The following is a 19,786-nucleotide window of genomic DNA, read 5'->3' as shown; positions in this document are numbered from 1 at the left end:
AGCACCTGCCTGGGAGAGAGGTGTGAGGGACTAACTTAAAAGGGTGCAAAGGAACTTTCTGAGATGATGCAGATGTTCTGTTTGATTGGGATGGAGGCTACACAGGGGAATTTAACATCCAACTCTACACTTATAATTTACATATAAGTATCCATTCTAACTCAATATTAACTTGATTTAGGGAAAAAAAACAAGCATGGGGAAAGTGGAGATAAGGCATTTACATTTTTTTTTTTACTAAGCAGGTGAGGATGGTGACTACTATCTTGACTTTCCAGTGTTCTTGAACTGTTTCCTCATAGTAAAATCGAGGTTATATAGGACCTACCTTCTAGAAATAATGTGCATAGTAAATGAAAATACACAGAGAATACCTAGGATGTATTTCTGTGCTCAATAAGTGTCACTATTATTACTACTAATAATAACCCCCCATAAGACAGAAATAAGCTTAGTGAAAAAGTGTTTTCATAACTACATCTAACATTAATTTGAAACTAAAGATGATTTATAGTAACTACTTTAGCTAAAATCTCAAAATACAAGCACACATAGGTCTCCCTCAAGTAGTAAATTACTATTTCAGCTATCCACTGCTACATTTCAAACCAGCTTAGTCAATGAGAGAAACAATAGCACTGTTCACTTGCTAGTGTTTCTATAGCCAAGACTCACTGGTTCTGAGTCTCACTTGGGTCATTCTTCTGGGCTCCTTGGGCTGGGCAGCTGGAGGGGGACCTCTGGCATGTTACCTGAGGCTCCCAAGAACATAAAAGCTGAGGCCGTTAACTTCTTTAGGCTGAAAGCCTGGAACTAACACATAGTCTTCTCTACTGTGTTCTACAGGCTCAGGGCAGAAACATCAAGGCCCTTCGCTGTAGGAGGTATAAGGAGGAAATCAATAAAACAGACTGGGTTTCAAACAGCAGGGAAGACTGCAGAATCACTTGTGGTTATAAACAGACTAGAACTTATTGCTGTAAGGGCTAGAAAAACAATGAATTAGAAAAAGATTTCTTTTTTAACAATGTGTTCCTCATATGGTGATTACTTGCTTTACAATTATATGTACCCACTTTAGGATAAAAAATGTAATTCTGTCAGTGGTAAGACTGAGGGGAAGGGGTAATTGTGTATATATGAAGATCACTAAGGAAGTGTGTGTTCTTAAAGGAGCATAGCTATCCAAGCATTATAACCTTAACAGGATGTTTATCATGGCTCTAATGTTAACACCCACCCCTGTGGCTTGCGCATGGTCAGATGAGGGAACCTGGTGCAGACAACCCCATCTTCAACACTTAACACAAGGCACTGTTTTAGAGTCTGCAAAGCATTTTCACATAATTATCTCACTTGTTCCTACGAATAAAGCAGGGTTGACATCACCTTGCTCTTTCTCACACTCATTTCCCAATTTTAGATGCTGGTAGAAAAAAAAAATGAGGGGAAAAAATTAAGGTGCAATTATTATGACAAAGTCAAGGCAGAATAACTAAGTAAAGGTGGCTCATAAAATTATTACTCACTCATTCAAACATGTATTGTGTATCTACTACTGCCAAGCACTAAGTTACCAAAAAATATTCCATTGAGGAAAGTAAGAAACAAGTTTATGTATATTTTAACATGAATGAGTTACATAAGTGAAGAATTTTATTAATTGTCAGGAATATTAATCTAAAAAAGAGTGCTACCTAACAAGCCCAGAAAACTAGATGTTTTAATATTTTAAACATGTTTTAAATAGAATATTAATACTATATGATGACTTACAGGTAAAACCAGCTGTAAGACAAGGGAATAGATGATGACAAAGAATGAGTTTTCCTAGATTTGGGCCAAAACTGGGGAGGTAGGCTAGAAGTGGTATTGAGGGTAGGAAATAGAGAAAAGCAGAAAGAAATTCTCAAAACACAATCTTTAACATATTAAATATTAAAAGAGCATGAAATTTAGCATTCTCAAACTGCTAATAACAAAATAGGAGATTTTTTAAAAGTATATTCACCAGACAGCATGAATGGTCAAAATATTCAAATTTATGCAGATAATTTCTTCAAAAGTCCTTAAAAATCTGCACTGACCTCCCCTCCCAACACCAGTTAACTTCTCACTACCCATGTGCCATCCAGTTCTAGCCTGGAGCCACACCTGGACAGTTAGCACATGAAATGTAGCCAGTCCTGAGATGTGTCACTGTGTAAAATATGCAAGAAACTGAGGATTTAATATGAAGATATGTAAAAGTATCAATTACATGTTGAAATGACAGTATTTTGGACATCTTGGGCTAAGTTAAATATATTAAATTAGTTTCACCTGTTTATGTCAATGTGGGCACTAGAAAACCTAGTAACATGTGGCTTACATTCTATTTCTATTGGAAAATGGCGCTCTATGCCACAGGCTTAAAGAAACAGGAACATCCTATTTGTATAAACTCAGACGTTATAAATGTTAGCTAAAAGTCATAAATTTAGCTCTAGAATGACTTCCACAGAGGTCTAAAAAATTGAAGGTAGTCTCATTTTGTGTACAGTGCAATTTTTTTAGGATACTGCACATCCAGAAACTTGGTTAGATTAAGGAAGCAGTTTATTACTATAAATGTATTCACACATCTGTGTAATACAATTATGCAGAACTAAAGATCTAGAAATGGAGCTGAAAGAGGAATGACGAAAACATTCTGCTGCTAGACAGGGCCCCTCAGATACCCTGCCTGGCTGAATGGACTGTGTGTATGTGTGTGTTTGTGTGCACTTGTACAAGTGCACTCCACCACCCACCTGGGTCCTGCAACCTCATTTCTCTCTGAGGTGACAGGGAAACAACCTACAGTGAGAGGATGCCGCCTCATATCCTTGGGTGATATGAGGATCCAGGACCAGCAAACCCCCCAAACCATAGCCGGAGGCAGCCTTATTTCTAGAACCACAGGAACTGTGCAGGCCATTGCTAAGGCCTTGCTGGAGAAAAAGCAAGGTAGGTGTGGGGATCTGACAGTGGCCTAAGTCAATCTGTTCCATCCCCTAAATCTGGTCCTGTTCTATTTTAGCCAATGGCAACATTTCCCTCTTGCACTAGAAATCAGAAGTTATCCTTAACAGCTCCCATATCACAAAGGCTTCTTGCCCATTCTAATGAAATCTCAACTGTGTGTCCCTCCCAACCACAGAAGTCTACAACATCTTAGTTGGTCTTCACATTTCCACTCTCTTCTCACTTCCCACAGCACAGGAGGCATCTTTTGGAGGATATAAGGCAGGATCAGAAACTACAGATCAGGAGCCAAATTTGGCCCTGAGCCTGTTGTGTTTATTTTATACAGTCTATGAGCCAACTATGTCCTCCCACCCTGCCAGCCCCTTTTTTCATCTTTAAATGGTTGGGTAAAAAAATTTTTAAAAAATCAAAGGTATTTCATAACATGTGAAGAAAACCAGATGAAAGTTCCAACATTACATCTATGCATAAAGTTTACTGGCACACAGCTAGAGTCACTCAATGCACTGTCAATGACTGCTTTCATGCTACAAAGGCAAAGGTGAGTAATTGCAGCAGAGGCCACTTGTCCAGCAAAGCTTGAAATATTTACTTTTGGGCACTTTGCAGAAAAAGTCTGCCAATTGCGGGTATAGATCATTATTTTATTTGTTGCTTAAAATCCTTCAGTGACTTCTCACTATTTCTAGAAAAAAGTTTATAAAAATTTTAATAGAGCCTATAAAGTTATTCTTCAGACAGGTGGCACACAGTTAAGTCCAGACTTTCTTGCCATTCCTTGCCCTTGTCTGCAATTCACTGGTGGAGCCAAAAATACCTTTTATTTGGAGACAATCCTCCACCTCCATTCCCATCCACAGGTATGTTAGCTATTCCTCTCTCAAGCACTTACACCAACTGCATATCAATAATTTTTGTAGCAACCAGCTAAAGTGTGCCAACTCTTAAGCCAGGCACAGCATTACCTGTAATCCTAGCTACTCAGGAAGCTTAGACATAAGGATCACAAGTTCAAGGCCAGCTTGGAATAAATTAGGCATGGTGGTCCAAGCCCGTAATTTTAATGACACAGGAGGCTGAGGCAGGAGGATTACAAGCTCTGAGGCCACCCTCAGCAATTTAGGGAGATCCTATAATTTTATATATAAAAGGAGGAGTTAGTACTATAGCTCAGTGGTAAAGCACCCCTCAGTCCAAACCCAACTGCACTAAAAAAAAAAAAAAAAAGTTCCAGTTCTAGAGTCACTGCTGGTTTCAGATAGTGGTTTTGCCACTTAGTATAACTTTTCAGCCTGGGCAAGTCACTTAACTTTTTCGTACCCCCATTTCCTTTTCTGCAAAATAATCACAGTAACTGCACCTACCTCGAAGTTTAAGCGCTATTAATTAGTACATGGATGGCACTTTAGGTAGTGCTCCATATTAATCAATGGCTTAAAAAAATTATTGTTAGTATCATCATAATCACTGTTTCCTGTGGGCCCCCCCTCACTAGACTGAAGAAGCTCCATGAGGCAAGGATCATCACTGACCTAGTCTTAGAGACTAAGTCCTTACTGTGTACTTGGTACATGGTACAGACTTATAATTTATGCAAGCATTTAACACACACATATTTGAATGACATTTAACATTTTCTTCACACACACATTCTTCAACCAATAGTTCTGGTGATTCAATCTTTTGGGGGAACTGAAATAGTTTTGAATAGTTGATAAAAGCCCTGAATTCTTCTTCAGAAAATAATTTCAAGGAGTGCTCAGCAGATCCAAGGGAAGAGCCTTCACTCTAGGTTGGCAAGTGACACCCAGCACAGAGAAGAATGTTCTACATGTGGTTCAGTATGGCTGAACTGATTCACAATGAAAACACAACCTGCTAAAATCCCTGAAATATTAGGCCAGGTCTCTCAACTTGGATGCACACTGAAACTTTTTTGTGTGTGAAATGTAAACACAAGAATTTACGGTTGCATCTTGAATTTTGTGGGCTGTCTTTCTCCAGAAGCAAATGTAAGGATGCTCTGGTCCAAAAATCTCTGCACAGTTTTTATATTGTAAAAACCTCTTGTACCTGCTTTAGAAGTGATCTTACTTTTTTAAAAAATATTTTTTAGTTGTTGATATACTTTTATTTATATTTTTTTACTTATATGTGGTGCTAAGGATCTAACCAGGTGCCTCACACATGCTAGGCAAGTTCTCTGCCACTGAACCACAACCCCAGCCCTTTTTGAATTCTTAATTGTGCTTTATCAGAGCTGTTTAAAAAAAAAAAAAAAATTGGGGGGGGGGTGGGTACTGGAGACTGAACCCAGAGGCGCTTAACCAGAGAGCCACACCCCCAGCCCTTTTTGTATTCTATTTAGAGACCGGGTCTAACTGAGTTGTTTAGGGACTCCTGTAGTTGATGAGGCTGGCTTTGAACTTGTGATCCTCCTACCTCAGCCTCCCCAACCACTGGGGCACACACCAAAATGCCTGGCTTCAGAACTGTCTTTAAGGTTACTCTAGAATATTTTCTTTTTGGATAACAATCAAGAAGCTACTAAAAAAAATGGTGCCAAGTATCACAACAATATCCAAACTTTGCTGTTTTCTTTTATCTCCCCCCCCCCCCTTTTAGTGAAGTGTGCTGGATATCTCTACAATTTTGTTCAGAACCTGGAAACGCTGCTGCTGCTACTGATGTATAACACACCGCTATTATTGGTCCTTTAATATAAATATAAAATTTGAATTTGTTATACTCCAGCTGTGCTGTCAACTTTGGAAAAAGTATCCCAGCTTACTGTATTGAGTTGGCATTGTACAGAAATTAATAGTCATACTGGTTTAGAAATGTTAAACTTAATTTTTTCTGTATGTGCAGGGATAACACACAAACAGAAAGGTAAGGTCTTATCGACATGGGTTTGATTACAGAAAATAATAAAATATTTTCTAAATAATGAAAAAAAAACCTATTAACTGTAAAGGCCAGTATTTGCATCTCATGTTCACAAATAATTTATTATTACATCCTGTGGTTAACATTCAGCTCTTCATCTTACAAAAAAAGCAGAATTACATATCTGTAAAAGTATCAATTTGTTTCAAAGAGCCTGGAGGAGTCTTTCTGTAAACAAGCACAACAAAAAGAGAAATGTTGGCAGGAGACCCAACCATAACAGTTAAAAAAGGAAGTATGCACATGCAGGAGTTAATTCCATCAATCGCCTTTAAATCACCTCTGACTTTTCTGCAGGGCAAAGCAGGGCAAAATACAAAAGTTTCTGGAGCTTCCAGTCTAAAACTAATTTATGTTTAAAATTACAATGTCCTACAGGGAACTCTTTATAAGCCAATATACATTTAAGAATATTAAAATAGTACTCTAGGACCTTCATGTTTGAGATATTTATGATAAAATTACCCAGCAATTTACTGCCAGTTAGCAGTTTGAGATATTCTGTGAGGCAAGGCACAGTGGCACATGCCTGTAATCTCAGGATTAGGCAGGAGAATTCTAAAGTAGATGCCAGTCTAGGCAACTCAGCAAGACTCTGCCTTTAAAACAAACAAAACATGACATTCTCTGAGAATACTAGATCAACTGTTCAGATTTAATTTGGTACTTCATAAATAAACTAGAACTAAGAATAACGGTTCTTTCAAGTGTGATCACTGAAGATTTCATAATGCTTTCACTTGCACAATCATGTCCAAGTTCAGTTCTGACTTATTAAATACAATTCACTCACAGACAATATTAAAGCTATTCACTTATTATTTTGGACCTCAAGCTAAGAAAACCAGTGTGTATTTCATAACAAAAAAATTTACACTATTAGATTATAGGACCTGGTATGATAACATCTTGGCAATTTTATTAAATCTTTGAAGCCTCACTATTACTGGTTCCAAAGAAGACAACTCAACCAAAAGTGAACCACAACCAGAAGCCATGTTAACAGGCACACAGATATCCTAATTTTCCCAACTATTTTTGTAACTCATTGCTTACTACCCAATAAACAGTTTCCCAAAGTCCCAGCAAAGCCCTGCGTAATGCATCTCCTGACTACCTTTCCAATTTCATTTCCTACTCCCACCTCATTATGTTCTCGCCACCCCCGTACTTCCTTTCACTCTCAATCATGCCAAATTCTTTCCTGCCTCACCAGCCTGGGCTCTTACAAGAGCCAATCTCAGCAGACTCCTCCAAGATAGAGTTATCCACATCCCATTCAACAGCACTTAGGATGCAGCTGCAATCAATTAACTTAGTACAACAATAATAGTAAGATCTCGGAATAACACAATTCTCAAAAGGGTGGTCTGTGAACGCCCAGAGGTCCAAACTGAGATATCTATCTGCTTTTTATATATATATTTTTTTGTTCACAATTGTACTAGCAGTGCAAATGCAATGGTGGTAAAACTGCTAGAGTGGTGGTACCCCTTAGCATGAACTAAGACAGTGGCTACAACTAAATGGTAAATCATTTTATTCTTCACTACTACATAGAGAAGGGGGGGAAAGTCCATTTTCACTTAAAAATGCCCTTTAGAATGCAGTAAAAATAATTTAAGTTAATTGAATCTTGATCCTTAGGTGCGTGTCTTTTTAATATTCTGCTTGACAAAACGGGATGTACAAATAAAGTACCTCTGCTACACACTGAAGTATAAGAGTTATGACCAACAAAAAGCACTTGGGCAATTGCTTGAGAAGTGGTCTGCACTAGCCACTTTTATCAAGGCATACTTATTTTTTTTTTTACTTCCAAGAACGACAACAAACTATATATCAAATTAGCAGATATTTTTCTGAGAATTAAATGAAGTTGTAAATTGAAGGAAAATTCAAATCTCAAGGGGATAATAAGAATTTTTGAAAGTTTTTAACAATATCCCAATACTTTTTGAGATTGGTGGCAATACTAGCAAATGTAATTTTAAAATATCTGTATACAAAAATTAACCAACTGGGGCTGGAGTTCAGCGGTAGAGCACTTGCCTACCATGTGTGATACACTGGGTTTGATCATCAGCATGACATAAATAAATAAAGATATTGTGTCCATCTATAACTAAAAAAAAAAAAACTATTTAAAAAAGGAGAAAAAATTTAAAAAATAAAATTAACCAACAGGGGATAAAGATCTATATAATAGTGAACAAGTGCCAACTAAAGTATGATGTTACAAAGTCAAACAAGGATAGAAGATTCATTCAAAGTGTAAAGCTGTGCAATGGAGTTTAATATAACAGAGCATGACAAATTTATCCATATGATTTCAGACTGTACACAACAACTAACCTTCAATAGACTCTCATGTATGGAGTTTTGGTGAATATCAAAGAATATCTATAGTTATCTGAAAAACCTAATGCTTGTACCTTTTCCAACTACACATGATGTGCAAGGCTGGATTTTCATCTTATAAATCATTAAAATAACATTGTAATGCAATAGATTGAGAAGTAGATACGAGAATTCACAGTTTTTTAAAGCCAGTCTTTAAAAGAGTCTTTCAAAACCATGTAACACCTTATCAAAATCCCAGTTGCTTTTCTGGCAGATATGACAAGTTGGTCTTAAAATTCACGTGGAAATGAATGGGGCTCAGAATAGCCAAAACCTGGGGGGGGGGGTGGCGAGGGGAGATTTCCATGTCCCTATTTCAAACTGACTATGGTACTAAGTACTTGTGTGGTTCTGATATAAGGCCAAACATAAGAGATCAATGGATGGAATGGGAGATTCCTTAAATAAGCCCTTAAGTTTATGGGTCACTTGATTTTCCACAAGGGAATGAAATACAGTCACATACTAGAAAATGGATGAAACTAGAAAATACAACAAATGTGAAAGACACAAGTCACAAAAGGCCACATATATGATTACATTTCCATGAAATGTTCAGAATAAGCAAACCTATAGAAACAAAGTGTATCAGTGGTTGCCAGGAGTTGAGGGGAGGAAAACAGGGGGGAGTGACTGCTAACCAGTGGGGTGATAAAGATTATATATGGAAAGATGCAAAAACATTGACATTAAAATAACATTCGGCACTGGAAAAGTCATAACCACAAATGTGAGCTCTGATTATTCCTTGTACAGAATAACAAATGAGACTAAAAAAAAAAGTAATTACAAACCTCAATAAGAATTGGCCACTACAGGACCACCCCAACCCACAAGCACACATCTGAATGTTACATCATTTCACACAATGGTAGATTTTATACATGAAAAATGTTACCTTTCAGTTTTTTCCATAGACTATGTCAGAAAAGGACAAGATAATTAAAAATAGTCCAAAAACAATCTGGGTTCTACTACAAACAAAATATCTAATGACATCTTCCTCTATGAAATATGCAAATTCTACCTGAAACATTCCCACACAGTGATAATGTGAGCAGTTTTGATGAATTGCCTTTTGTCAAACCACACAGTTGTTTCACTTTCTTATAATCTTTCACATTCCTGTGATCCCATCCTCCTGATTAACCACATAAGAGGCTTATACATGACAAATAAGCTTTTAATTAGGGTCTAATGGTAAACTAGATTACCAAAGCTCTCTGTGTAAGATTCCAATACAAGATGTACCAGATTGAAAATAGTTTGCCCGATGACACAATTTTAACTTAATTTAGTTACCTCAGATTATGAGACTGCTCAGCTGTATTAGAAACAATGGACTATGAAGGAGCTGGCACATGTGGTCACCACCAAAACACCCTAAAGCACTTCCCTGAAAGCCAGACTGAATTATAGGCAACGTGTCCTTAAATGTTTTAGCATTGTAAATAACAGGAAAATTACTTCGATAGAAAAAAAGTTACCCAAAAATTATATTTTCTGTACTGACTGTATTATCAATGTTGTCAAAAATACACACAAAACTTAAAAGTCAAGCAGTAAAAAATCATGGCATTTCAGTTTTAACTTAAGAAGGACTTTTAAAATAGTTTGTGGTATGACCAAGTTACAATGATAACTATTCAAATCAAGAAAATTAAATCAAGAGAACATTCTAAGGAAGCTGTGATTTCTAGATGAGCCTATTACTGTGCTTTCTTGACAGTCAACACAACAGCTTAGCATCACAACCTAGAAACACATATACTAAAATGCAAGACTAGAAATAACTTAATCCTCCAAAATATCTTTTAATCACTACATTTAAAAATAAATATGGTGAAAACTAAGTAGGTTGTACAATGTGACATATCAAGGACAGAGAAAAAAGGGCCGAAAAGTTACTGAGTATGCCACTGCAGGTTAAGTTAGCACAGCATTTAACAAAGAGCAGTTTAAATATTTATGAAGAAAAGCCTTACGGGTAGCAGGTCACACCTGGTTTTTAGGAGGATGTTGACTAAAAGGAAGATACAACAATGAATTTCTATTGGACATTAGGAAATTCTTTAGCAAAAGAGTGACAAAACACTTAAGACTTTGCTCACTAAAGACTGGAATCATCAATCATATCCCCCCCAAGGCCCTCCTCCAGTTTGGGATATGAACCCAGGGCCATCTGCATGCTAGGCAAGCCCTGTACCCTGGATCCACATCCCCAGCCTTTTTATGTTGAGGAAAGGTCTAGCTAAGTCGGCTCTCTTGGACCTCTGCATCAGCTTCCTGAGTCACTGGGATTACAGGAATGCACTACCACACTTCAAAAAATTTAAAAAGTCAGGATCTCTAGGACATACAGGAGCTACTTATCTTCCACTAGTTGCTACTATCTGATGAGGGCAAGTTCTCTCAAAAGTCAGCCCATGTCATGATCCCACTCTACAAAAAGCAGGGGAAGAAATTCAGAGAACAGAAGAGCAACAACATGGTGACTCAGGCTGCCAAGAGGGCTGGATCCAGGGTTCCACACGGGACCTGGGGAAGTAGCCTGTCAGTAACTTTAAAAGCCTCAATTCGATGCACGGTTAAGGCTACAGCTGTTCGGCTTCCCCATTACACACCTGCGATCTGGCACCGCACAACACAAGGACTGCCCCTAGGACTCCTGGCGCGCTCAGCCTTCGATCCCCCGCCACACTTCCCCCAGCACTTTAGGGCGACGGTAAAAGGATGAGTAAGCACGCTGTAGCTGATCTCGGTCAAAGAGCACAGACCCTGGCACCCGCGGTGGAAAGTGGGGGTGAGGAAGCGAAGCGAGCGGGGAGTCTGTCCAGCGGGCACAGGCAGTTACAGACGTCCCTGTGGCAGTTATTGGCACCTCGTTCCGCAATCGCTCGGGACTCAGCCCCTCGCCTTCGCCACCTCTGCCCCTGTGGTCAGGTGCACAGCCGAGTCACCTCCTAGGATCGGCACCGAAAGACGAGCCTAACTTCCCCGGCTGCTGCCGGTCGAACCCGCTGCTCTCCGGGAGCACCGTCGGGCCTCCACTCCGCGCACTCAGAGCTGACACCGGGAGCTCGCCCGGCCCACCGCCCGGCCCCGCTCTGCGCGGCAAAAGGCCACAGGCCGGGACCACTTTCCGACATCTGTCAAACGCTCCGGAACCGAAGAGGACAAAGACCTGTGAATTACCGAGCAGCCTGACAAGCATCTGACCTTATTTCTTCCGTAAGAAAAATAGGGCAGCGCGGGATCCGGGCGCCTTTCCTCGCCCTCCCGCCTGGGCAGTCACCCAGGGGGCTCCGCACGGGTCCCGCGTGGGGAGCCGGCCCTGGGCGCCCGGCCCGCCGGACACCCGGGTTCCCGGGAAAGGCCGAACCGGCCGCGGACGGAGGCACCCCGGTGCCGTCTCCTTTGTTAAGACCCCACCGACTCGCGGCCGGGGAGGGGCGAGGGAAGGCTGCACGGCCGCCAGAGCGAGCGGCCAGGCGGGGACAGGTACGGCGGCGCTCCGGGAGGGCAGCGGCGGCTCCGAGGCGTCCCGCGCCTCCGCCGCCGCCCCCGCAGCCCTCGCCCCGGCGGCCGCCGCCCGGGTTGCCGCCACCTCCGCTCAAAATGGTGGTTACGAAACGCGCGGCGCCCGCCCGCCCGCCACATGGCCGCGCCGGCCCCAAACTTCGCAGGCCGGGCCGGATCCCGGCGCCCAGGCAAGGCCGTGGCGCCAGCGCCGACCCTGGCTCTGACCGTGGCCCCGGCCCGGCGGCGCAAGGAGGCCGCGAGGCGCCCACCACTCACCCACAGACCGGTAGCCCAGGATCGCGATCTTCCGGGACTTGGACTGCGGCATCTTGGCGGCCTCCTCAGCCCCGGCCCAACCACATCAACCTCGACGATGGCGGCTCCTGCTGCTGCGATCGGCGGCGGCAGCGCCAGAGGAGAGCGGCATACAGAGCTGGGGCGGCGGCGGGCGCGGCTGCCTCCTGCTCTCTCGCTCGCGCCCAACCGCCCGGAACCGACCGCGCGACGGTGCCCCTCCCCCCACAACACGCCCACGTGACCCCGCGCGGCGGTCCGCTCCCGGCCCGCGTCAACGCCGCGCCCCTCCCGCCGCCGCGGCCGTTGCCTCCGCCCGCCGAAACGCTCGGGGGGTGCGTCGGAGCGACGTTTTACTTTAAAGGGAAAAAAAGGGAACGCAGAGATGCCCCGGAAAAGTCACGACTAAAAGTCGCTGCGTCACGACCCTCCCACCTTCTTCCGCCGCTTTTTAATTACGCCAGTTCTCCCCGAGTGGTGATTGGACAGCTTCTGTCTGCCCGCGCGATGACGCGACGGAAACTCCGTTTCCCATTGGGGGCGGCCAGAAGGCGGAGTAGGGGGCGGGGCTGCTGGCCTCGGAGTTAAAAATACACTCAGGCTGCGAAAGCACTGCTGGGCTTTTGCGCGGTTTGACGGCTTCGAACTACCACTGGGTGGGGACGGGCGGCTGAGGGAGGGGGAAAGAGAAGGTATCTTTCCGATGATTGGCTGAAGTGGGGATCGGGGGCGGGGCAAGCGGCGGGAAATGTGTGGTAATTGGCGAAATGCTAAGCGATTGGCGGACTCCCGCCCGCTGATCCCTTAATAGGCGTGGGGTGCGTGGCGATTGCGGGCTGGCTGTGGGTTGGCTGGCGCCGCCCTGATTTTTTCTGTATTTTACTCTTTTCTCTGATTACCGTCTTGCTGTATTAGCGTTCGTTAGTCTGGGCTTGATGTAGGTGGTGACTAACCGTCATCCGTGGCTGAAGGACTGTGGGAAGAATGGAGCCTGCGATCATTGAAAATGTCAGGAATTTCATTAAATCGGCGCGAGCCGCCCAGGGAACTCCTGAGGCCCGCGCGGCGCGACGCACCTCTCGCCAAACGGCGCCCGCGTGGGAACCCTGTGGCAGGGCGTCTTGTGTCTCTAGCCACTCTGCTCCTAATGGAGCGGGCACACGCCACGGCCGTCGCCCGGGGCGGCGCGGGTGCGGGGCGTGTTGGCGACCGCAGGCGCCGACGGACCCTGCCCCGGGGAAGTGGTGAGGGGGGCGGGGGCGCGGGAAGGGAAGCCCACCCGGCCCTGGGTCGGGGAAGCCAGGCCCGAGGCACGCGGATGCCCTTGAGGGACAGGACGTCTACTTGTCCTTCACGGTGGACTTTCTTGACCTTGGTGGTTGCTAAACGGGCAACCTACCGCGCCCACGACTACCCTCGTCCTCGGCCCTTTTGGCAGCGTGTTCGTGTCGTCCCCCGCCCCCACTACTGGTCACGGCCCCTTGCCCTTTCCCAGTGGTCGAGGGAGATGGGTGACAGGCCTAGAATTGGTGGGTCTGAAGATTTAGAGCCCACTGCTCTGTGGGACCCAAACAGTCCGAGGAAGACTCCCTCCACCGCCCTACCCAGGTCCTCCTGGGAGAGCAGCTGTGGACATTTGCCTCCTCAGGGGTCCACAGATTGAGGTCCTAGGCAACCAGGGGGAAGCGACAAATATCTTTGAAGTTATACCTTTTAATGAAATTTAGCATTCTGCTGTTTAATTTGTGTACATGTTTTCATTATGGGGTGTGGGGGTGTGTGCTGGGAATCGAACCCAGGGCCTTGCACTGTACCACGGAGCTACATCTCCAGTACCATTCAAATATTTTAAAGCATCAGGTCTTAAGATGGACTCTCCAGAAAAACGTAGCATGTTTATCCAATGGATTTAGATGTCCCTTCCAAACTATGTTTTTGTTTTGTTTTGGTACTGATGATTGAACTCAGGGTCACTCGACCACTGAGCCACATCCCCAGCCCTTTTTTTTTTTTTTTTTTTTTTTTTTGTATTTCTTTAGAGACAAGGTCTCACTGAGTTGCTTAGTGCCTCCATGTTGCTGGGGCTGGATTTGAACTCGTGATCCTCTTGCCTTAGCCTCTGGAGACATGTGCCACCATGACTTCCCAAATTATTTTCGAACTTATGGCATCACATTCCTTAGTGGATTGTAAAATCAGTTTAATTGGTGTTACCTTAAAAAAAAGAAAGAAAAGGACACTCTATGTATTGTAAGGGTTAGTATATATTACGTATATGTACTTTTTTATAGATATATACATGGCATATCTATGTAAAAATATGGTACTGGGATCCATTATAAATTATAAAATACATATTTTACTTTGAATTGCCTCAAAAAGTTTGAAAGCACTGTCCAAGCCTGGAAATATTAATACTTTTCTAGATTGAAAAGCACAATTGTAAAGGACAAATTCACTCAAGAAGTTTTCCAGTTATTGTAAAACCCTTTTATGTCAGACCCAAGAATTTAGAAGATACCTTTATTCCAGAGTGGAGAGAATTTGGTATAAGAAATGATTCGGGGGCGCTGAGGCTGTGGCTTAGCAGTAGAACACTTGCCTAGCACTTGTGAATTCTGGGTTCCATCCTCAGCACCACATTAAAAACAATAAATAAAAAATGAAAATAAAGGTATTGTGTCCAACTACAACTAAAAAAATATTTAAAAAAAAGAAATAACTCAGATTACCAAAAATAATAGGAATCAATGATCCAAGAGACCTGACTACAGCCACACAGGAACTTGATTGGTTGAAAGGGACTGTTTTTATATCTAAAGCACCTCTACTAATTGAAATATAGCCTTAACTAGCAGGAAGGTCTGTCCCCAGTGAACTTCTCTGCAGGTTCCTGCTGTCCTGTGGTCTCAGCTTGATGTCTTCTCTTCGTGTGTTCTTCCACTTTGTTCCTTTTTTGTATGAGCTAAGAACTTGAGCTCTCCTATTTAAATTCCCAGAGAGAGGACATAATTGCTTCAATTAATTACCATCATCCCTTGAGTGAGAAGCTCATGTTAAACATGTGGTTGGCCGGGTAGTCTCTCCTGGCCTACACCTCTGATATTGGTGTCTGTGGAAGTTATTTGAAATTTAACCTGTCTGCTGTTGTGGTATTTTTATTACCCTTATGTGACCATACACACACATATATGTGTACATATTTATGGAACACATAAAAATATATATTTAATTTCCATAGATAACATACAAAACATTTTTTCCTACCATTGGATTTTCCTATCATAAGATAATAAATCACTGCTGTGTTAGTTTTTACCAAATGCACATTTGTGAAATTATTTTGCATGGGAAAGGGTGACCCTAATTAAAATACACATTAAGGAAGTTTGCTGCTGTTTGAATATTTGATGAGGGAAGACTCGAGAAGAACTTCTAGAATCATCTTGGCATAAGACAAATCAGATCAATCTATTATTCTCACATAAGGTGTTCAAATTCAAACTGCAGATTTGAGGGAACATTGTCATTCTAATATGGGAACAAGTTGTTGGAGTCAAAGGGACAGCTCTTACCTGTGGGTGGGAGGTGCTTCCTCTGCAGGGAATTGGTGGTCCTGTTCTCAGCATTTTAGGATGAGAGTCATCTGGGGGAAGGCTACTCCTCTGACCTTCACCAGGATAAAAGAAAATCCTGACCTCTCCAAGGCAGGGCTCAGCCTGATCTACCCTCTGAAGAATGGAATTGCAAGGGGTCCTCCAAGAGATGGAAAATGGAGTGAGCCATCCCCAATCCTCGGAGGCAGCCATGTGTGAGAAAGCTCCTTAGCAAGAAAGTCTGAGGAAAGGTCTAGGGCTATGCAGTTGTTTTAAATTGTCTCAGCTGTTATGGGTTGAACTGTGCCCCTCCGAAAAGGATATGTTGAAGTCCCACCCCTATGAGAAAATGATCTTATTTGGAAATAGGGGTGCTGCAGGTGTAATTAGTTAAGGTGAGGTCATATTGGGGCAGAGTGGGCCCTAAAGCAATATAACTGGTGACCTTACAAGAAGACAAGAGACAGAAGGAAGATGGTCAAGGTGACAGATATTGGAGTAATGCTGCCACAAGCAGCCAGGAACTTTTGGGGCTACCTGAAGCTGCAAGAGTCAAAAATGTGGGGATGGGGCTGTGGCTCAGTAGTAGAGGGCTTGCCTTGCACATGTGATGCAGTGGGTTTGATCCTTAGCACTGCATAAATATAAAGATATTGTGTCCATCTACAACCAAAAAAATTTTTTTAAAAAAGAGTCAAAAATGTATCTTGTCCTGAGCCTTCAGAAGGAGTTTGACTCTGCCAACACCTTGATTGTAGTCTTCCAGTGTCCATAACTGTGAGAAAAAAAATCTGTTAATTTAAGCTACCCAGTTTGCAGTACTTTGTTACAATCACCACAGAAAACTGATACACAAACTATCCTCGGCTGGTCAATAAAGTTTTATTAAAAGTTCAAATCTGGTTTCTCCTGGGTTGTGGTTTTTGTTGACCTCCTCCCCATAATCTCTAGGACAGATGTTTGTAATAGGAATTTCACCAGCAGAAAGTTGCAGTGCCCCCAAAGCAAATCTTTTTTTTTTTCTTTTTTTTTTTTTTTTTTTTGAGATTGTCCACTGGTGGCTATTGCAGAACTTGTGGCACTTATTCCTAAGGACATGTAAGAAGGTACTAGGGGGATGCTCAGGAAGGGATAGGAGGCTGATTCTTTGCAATAAAACAGGTGACAGCTTGTGTCAGTCCAGCTTGGATTATGTATGTTCTTCAAATGTGCCTTAGATTGCCGCAGTCTGGCTGGGCACCAGACAGGGCCAGTCCATGTACTTAGGGGTTCAGGGCAGGGACACTTTCCTTCCATCATGTCACAGACTGCAACTCTGATGGTCTCGTGTCGGATACATTCATTGTAGTTTTTGCTATCTCCTGGATGTCTCTCCTGTTCAAAGCCAGGTTCATTGTGGTAGGGGTTCTCGGTCATCAAGGACTGGATAGAGATGAGCACAGAAGAGATGCTCTGTGACATGATGGAAGGAAAGTGTCCCTGCCCTGAACCCCTAAGTACATGGACTGGCCCTGCCTGGTGCCCAGCCAGACTGCGGCATTTGGTGGCCTGTACGTGGAACATCTGAAGAGAAGGTAAGTGAAATTGTTCGCCTCTGAGGAAGAGCAAAAGAATGGGTGACCATTTCAAAAAACAGTGTGTTCTTGTTTTGATTTATTTTGTTTTTGTTTCAAGCTGCCTATCCCTTGAAATTTCTCAGGCAAACTGGGAAAAATGGTTGGCTAAAGGTTTGAAGATTGTCAGCCCCGAGGAAGAGAAAATTGATACAACGATTTTTTTATTCCGTCTTTGTTTCATTCAGTTTCGGTTTTGTTTTGTGTTATCTTATTGGGTTGCGTTATCTTTATAGTAGATTAGAAATTAGTAAAAAACAAACCAAAAAGGTGTTAAGTAAATTGTTAGAGGTTCAGACCATGGAGAAAGACATTTTAGATCAAGCAAAAGAGAAGGTCTCTTGAGCTAGTCAGACAGAGGAAGAAAATTAAAGGAAAAGGGGTTATTAGGAAAAAGGCCACAATAAGAGGCTGTTACTAACTCCGTTTTATCACCAGAGGGCATAATTCAACCAACAGCCCCACCGATGGAGACAGCTGAGTGGCCCTCAAACCCCATAGTTGATAAATGGGATCCTGAGGCAGGACCTCAAAGATTAGCATGCCCTGTACTTGAACAGGTAGGAGGGCAGTGAATTCACCGTGCTTTAGATTTTAAAACAGTGAAGCAGTTAAAGGAGGCTGTAACAACTTATGGTCCCCAAGATCCCTTCACGGTAAGCATGGTCGAGTCCATTACTAACTTGGACATGACGCCAGCAGATTGGGCTAGCATGTGTAAATCTGTGCTAAATGGAGGACAATATTTGTTATGGAAGGTTGCCAATGAGGAATTTTGCATGGAGACAGCTAGGTGAAATGCAGCAGCCGGTTACCCTCAAAGAAATCTAGATATGTTGTTAGGAAAAAGACCTTATGAGGGTCAACGGCAACAAATTGAATATGATCCTGCTATATATGCACAACTTGCTGCAGACGCAGTTAGGGCATGGAAGACTTTACAAGGACATGGAGATTTACAAGGTCAGCTATCTAAGGTAATACAGAGAGCTAATGAACCTTACGCTAACTTTGTAGATAGGCTTATTCAAACGGCTGCCAGAATTTTTGGGGATACAGAACAGGCAATGCCATTAATAAAACAACTGGCTTATGACCAAGCAAATCGTTACTGCAGAGAGGTCATTAGACCATGGAGACATGAAGATTTAAACACATATATTAAATTATGTAGAGACATTAATGAACAAGGGCAAGTCTTGGCAGCTGCAGTACAACAGGCTTTAGATGCCAGGCCAAAAACATGCTATAGTTGTGAACAAACAGGACATTTTAAAAGGAGTTGCCCCATAGGAGGAGGGTTTAACAAAACTAGGTATCAAAGAAATAGAATACCGGGTATTTGCCCATGATGCCGTAGAGGGAGACATTGGGCTAATGAATGCCGTTCTCAAACCGCCATAGAGGGTACTCCCTTATCAAAAAACAGACAAGGACCAGGTATTTACCCACGATATCGTGGAGAAAGGCACAGGCTCCATTGCCAAAAAACGGACTGGGGGGGCCCAATGCTCCGGGGCCCACAACCACAAATATACGGGGCAGTGGAGGAACCCAGCAACACCATCAGGGTAGTGCCCAGGACACATTGTCCATTAAATCCCTCATCAGGCAAACCCGAGGGAGCACAGGGTTGGACATCTGCGCCTCTGCCAGAGCAGTACTAATGCCAGAGATGGGAGTTCAAATCATTCCCACAGGAGTAAAAGGACCTCTTCCCCAAGGGACAGTAGGCTTATTATTGGGACGTAGTTCATCTACATTAAAAGGACTTATGATAAGTCCTGGGGTAATTGATCCCGATTATGTAGGTGAAATAAAAATTATAGCTAGTTCTCCAAGAGGTCTATCAGTAATTTCACCTGGAGATAGAATAGCACAGTTGTTAATAATACCCAGTCTACATAATAAATTCTCTAGTCGTAGTGTAGAAAGAGGTTCCAGGGGATTAGACTCCACAGGTGTAGATTGGTCTATGCTGTCTTTAAATTTAGATTCTCGCCCAATGCTAAAACTAAATATTCAAGGACATGAGTTTAATGGGCTACTGTATACAGGTGCTGACCTTAGCATCATATCTCATCAAGAATGGCCAAAACATTGGCCATTACAACAAGCCACTCAAACGCTTTGAGGCCTAGGAGTGGCGACTAATCCCCGTATGGGCCACCAAATGCCCAGCCAGACTGCGGCATTAGATGTGGAGTTTTAGTCACAGTGTTCATAAAGCCACTGGAAGCTATAATTAACATTTGAGGCTCATATTCACCGTTGGTTCAGCTTATGTGAAGTGTTGTCTCAGTGTTGGATTGCTGCAGGGAGTTTCTTTGGTTGGTGTGCACAAAGAAAAAACTAATTTTCTGAACATTTTTATAAAAAATAAAATAATTGAGCTTTGCT

At 42.8% G+C, this 19,786-nt stretch overlaps 1 protein-coding gene across 2 annotated transcripts in view; it reads right to left on the bottom strand.

The window, feature by feature from the left end:
- The window catches only part of Rheb (Ras homolog, mTORC1 binding), a 45,341-nt gene extending 32,754 nt beyond the window's left edge, over positions 1–12,587 (bottom strand). The window contains exon 1 of one of the 2 annotated variants that reach the window (XM_076831712.2): positions 12,160–12,587. In XM_076831712.2, coding sequence (XP_076687827.1) covers positions 12,160–12,211 — 52 coding nt within the window. In that variant the 5' untranslated portion in view covers positions 12,212–12,587. The remainder of the gene's footprint in view (positions 1–12,159) is intronic. The other variant, XM_076831699.2, reaches the window with a different exon arrangement.
- Between the last annotated feature and the right edge of the window lie 7,199 nt (positions 12,588–19,786).

This window comes from Callospermophilus lateralis, chromosome 1 (genome assembly GCF_048772815.1).
Source record: "Callospermophilus lateralis isolate mCalLat2 chromosome 1, mCalLat2.hap1, whole genome shotgun sequence".
Classification (NCBI taxonomy): domain Eukaryota; kingdom Metazoa; phylum Chordata; class Mammalia; order Rodentia; family Sciuridae; genus Callospermophilus; species Callospermophilus lateralis.
This window is presented reverse-complemented; position numbering and strand designations above follow the sequence as displayed.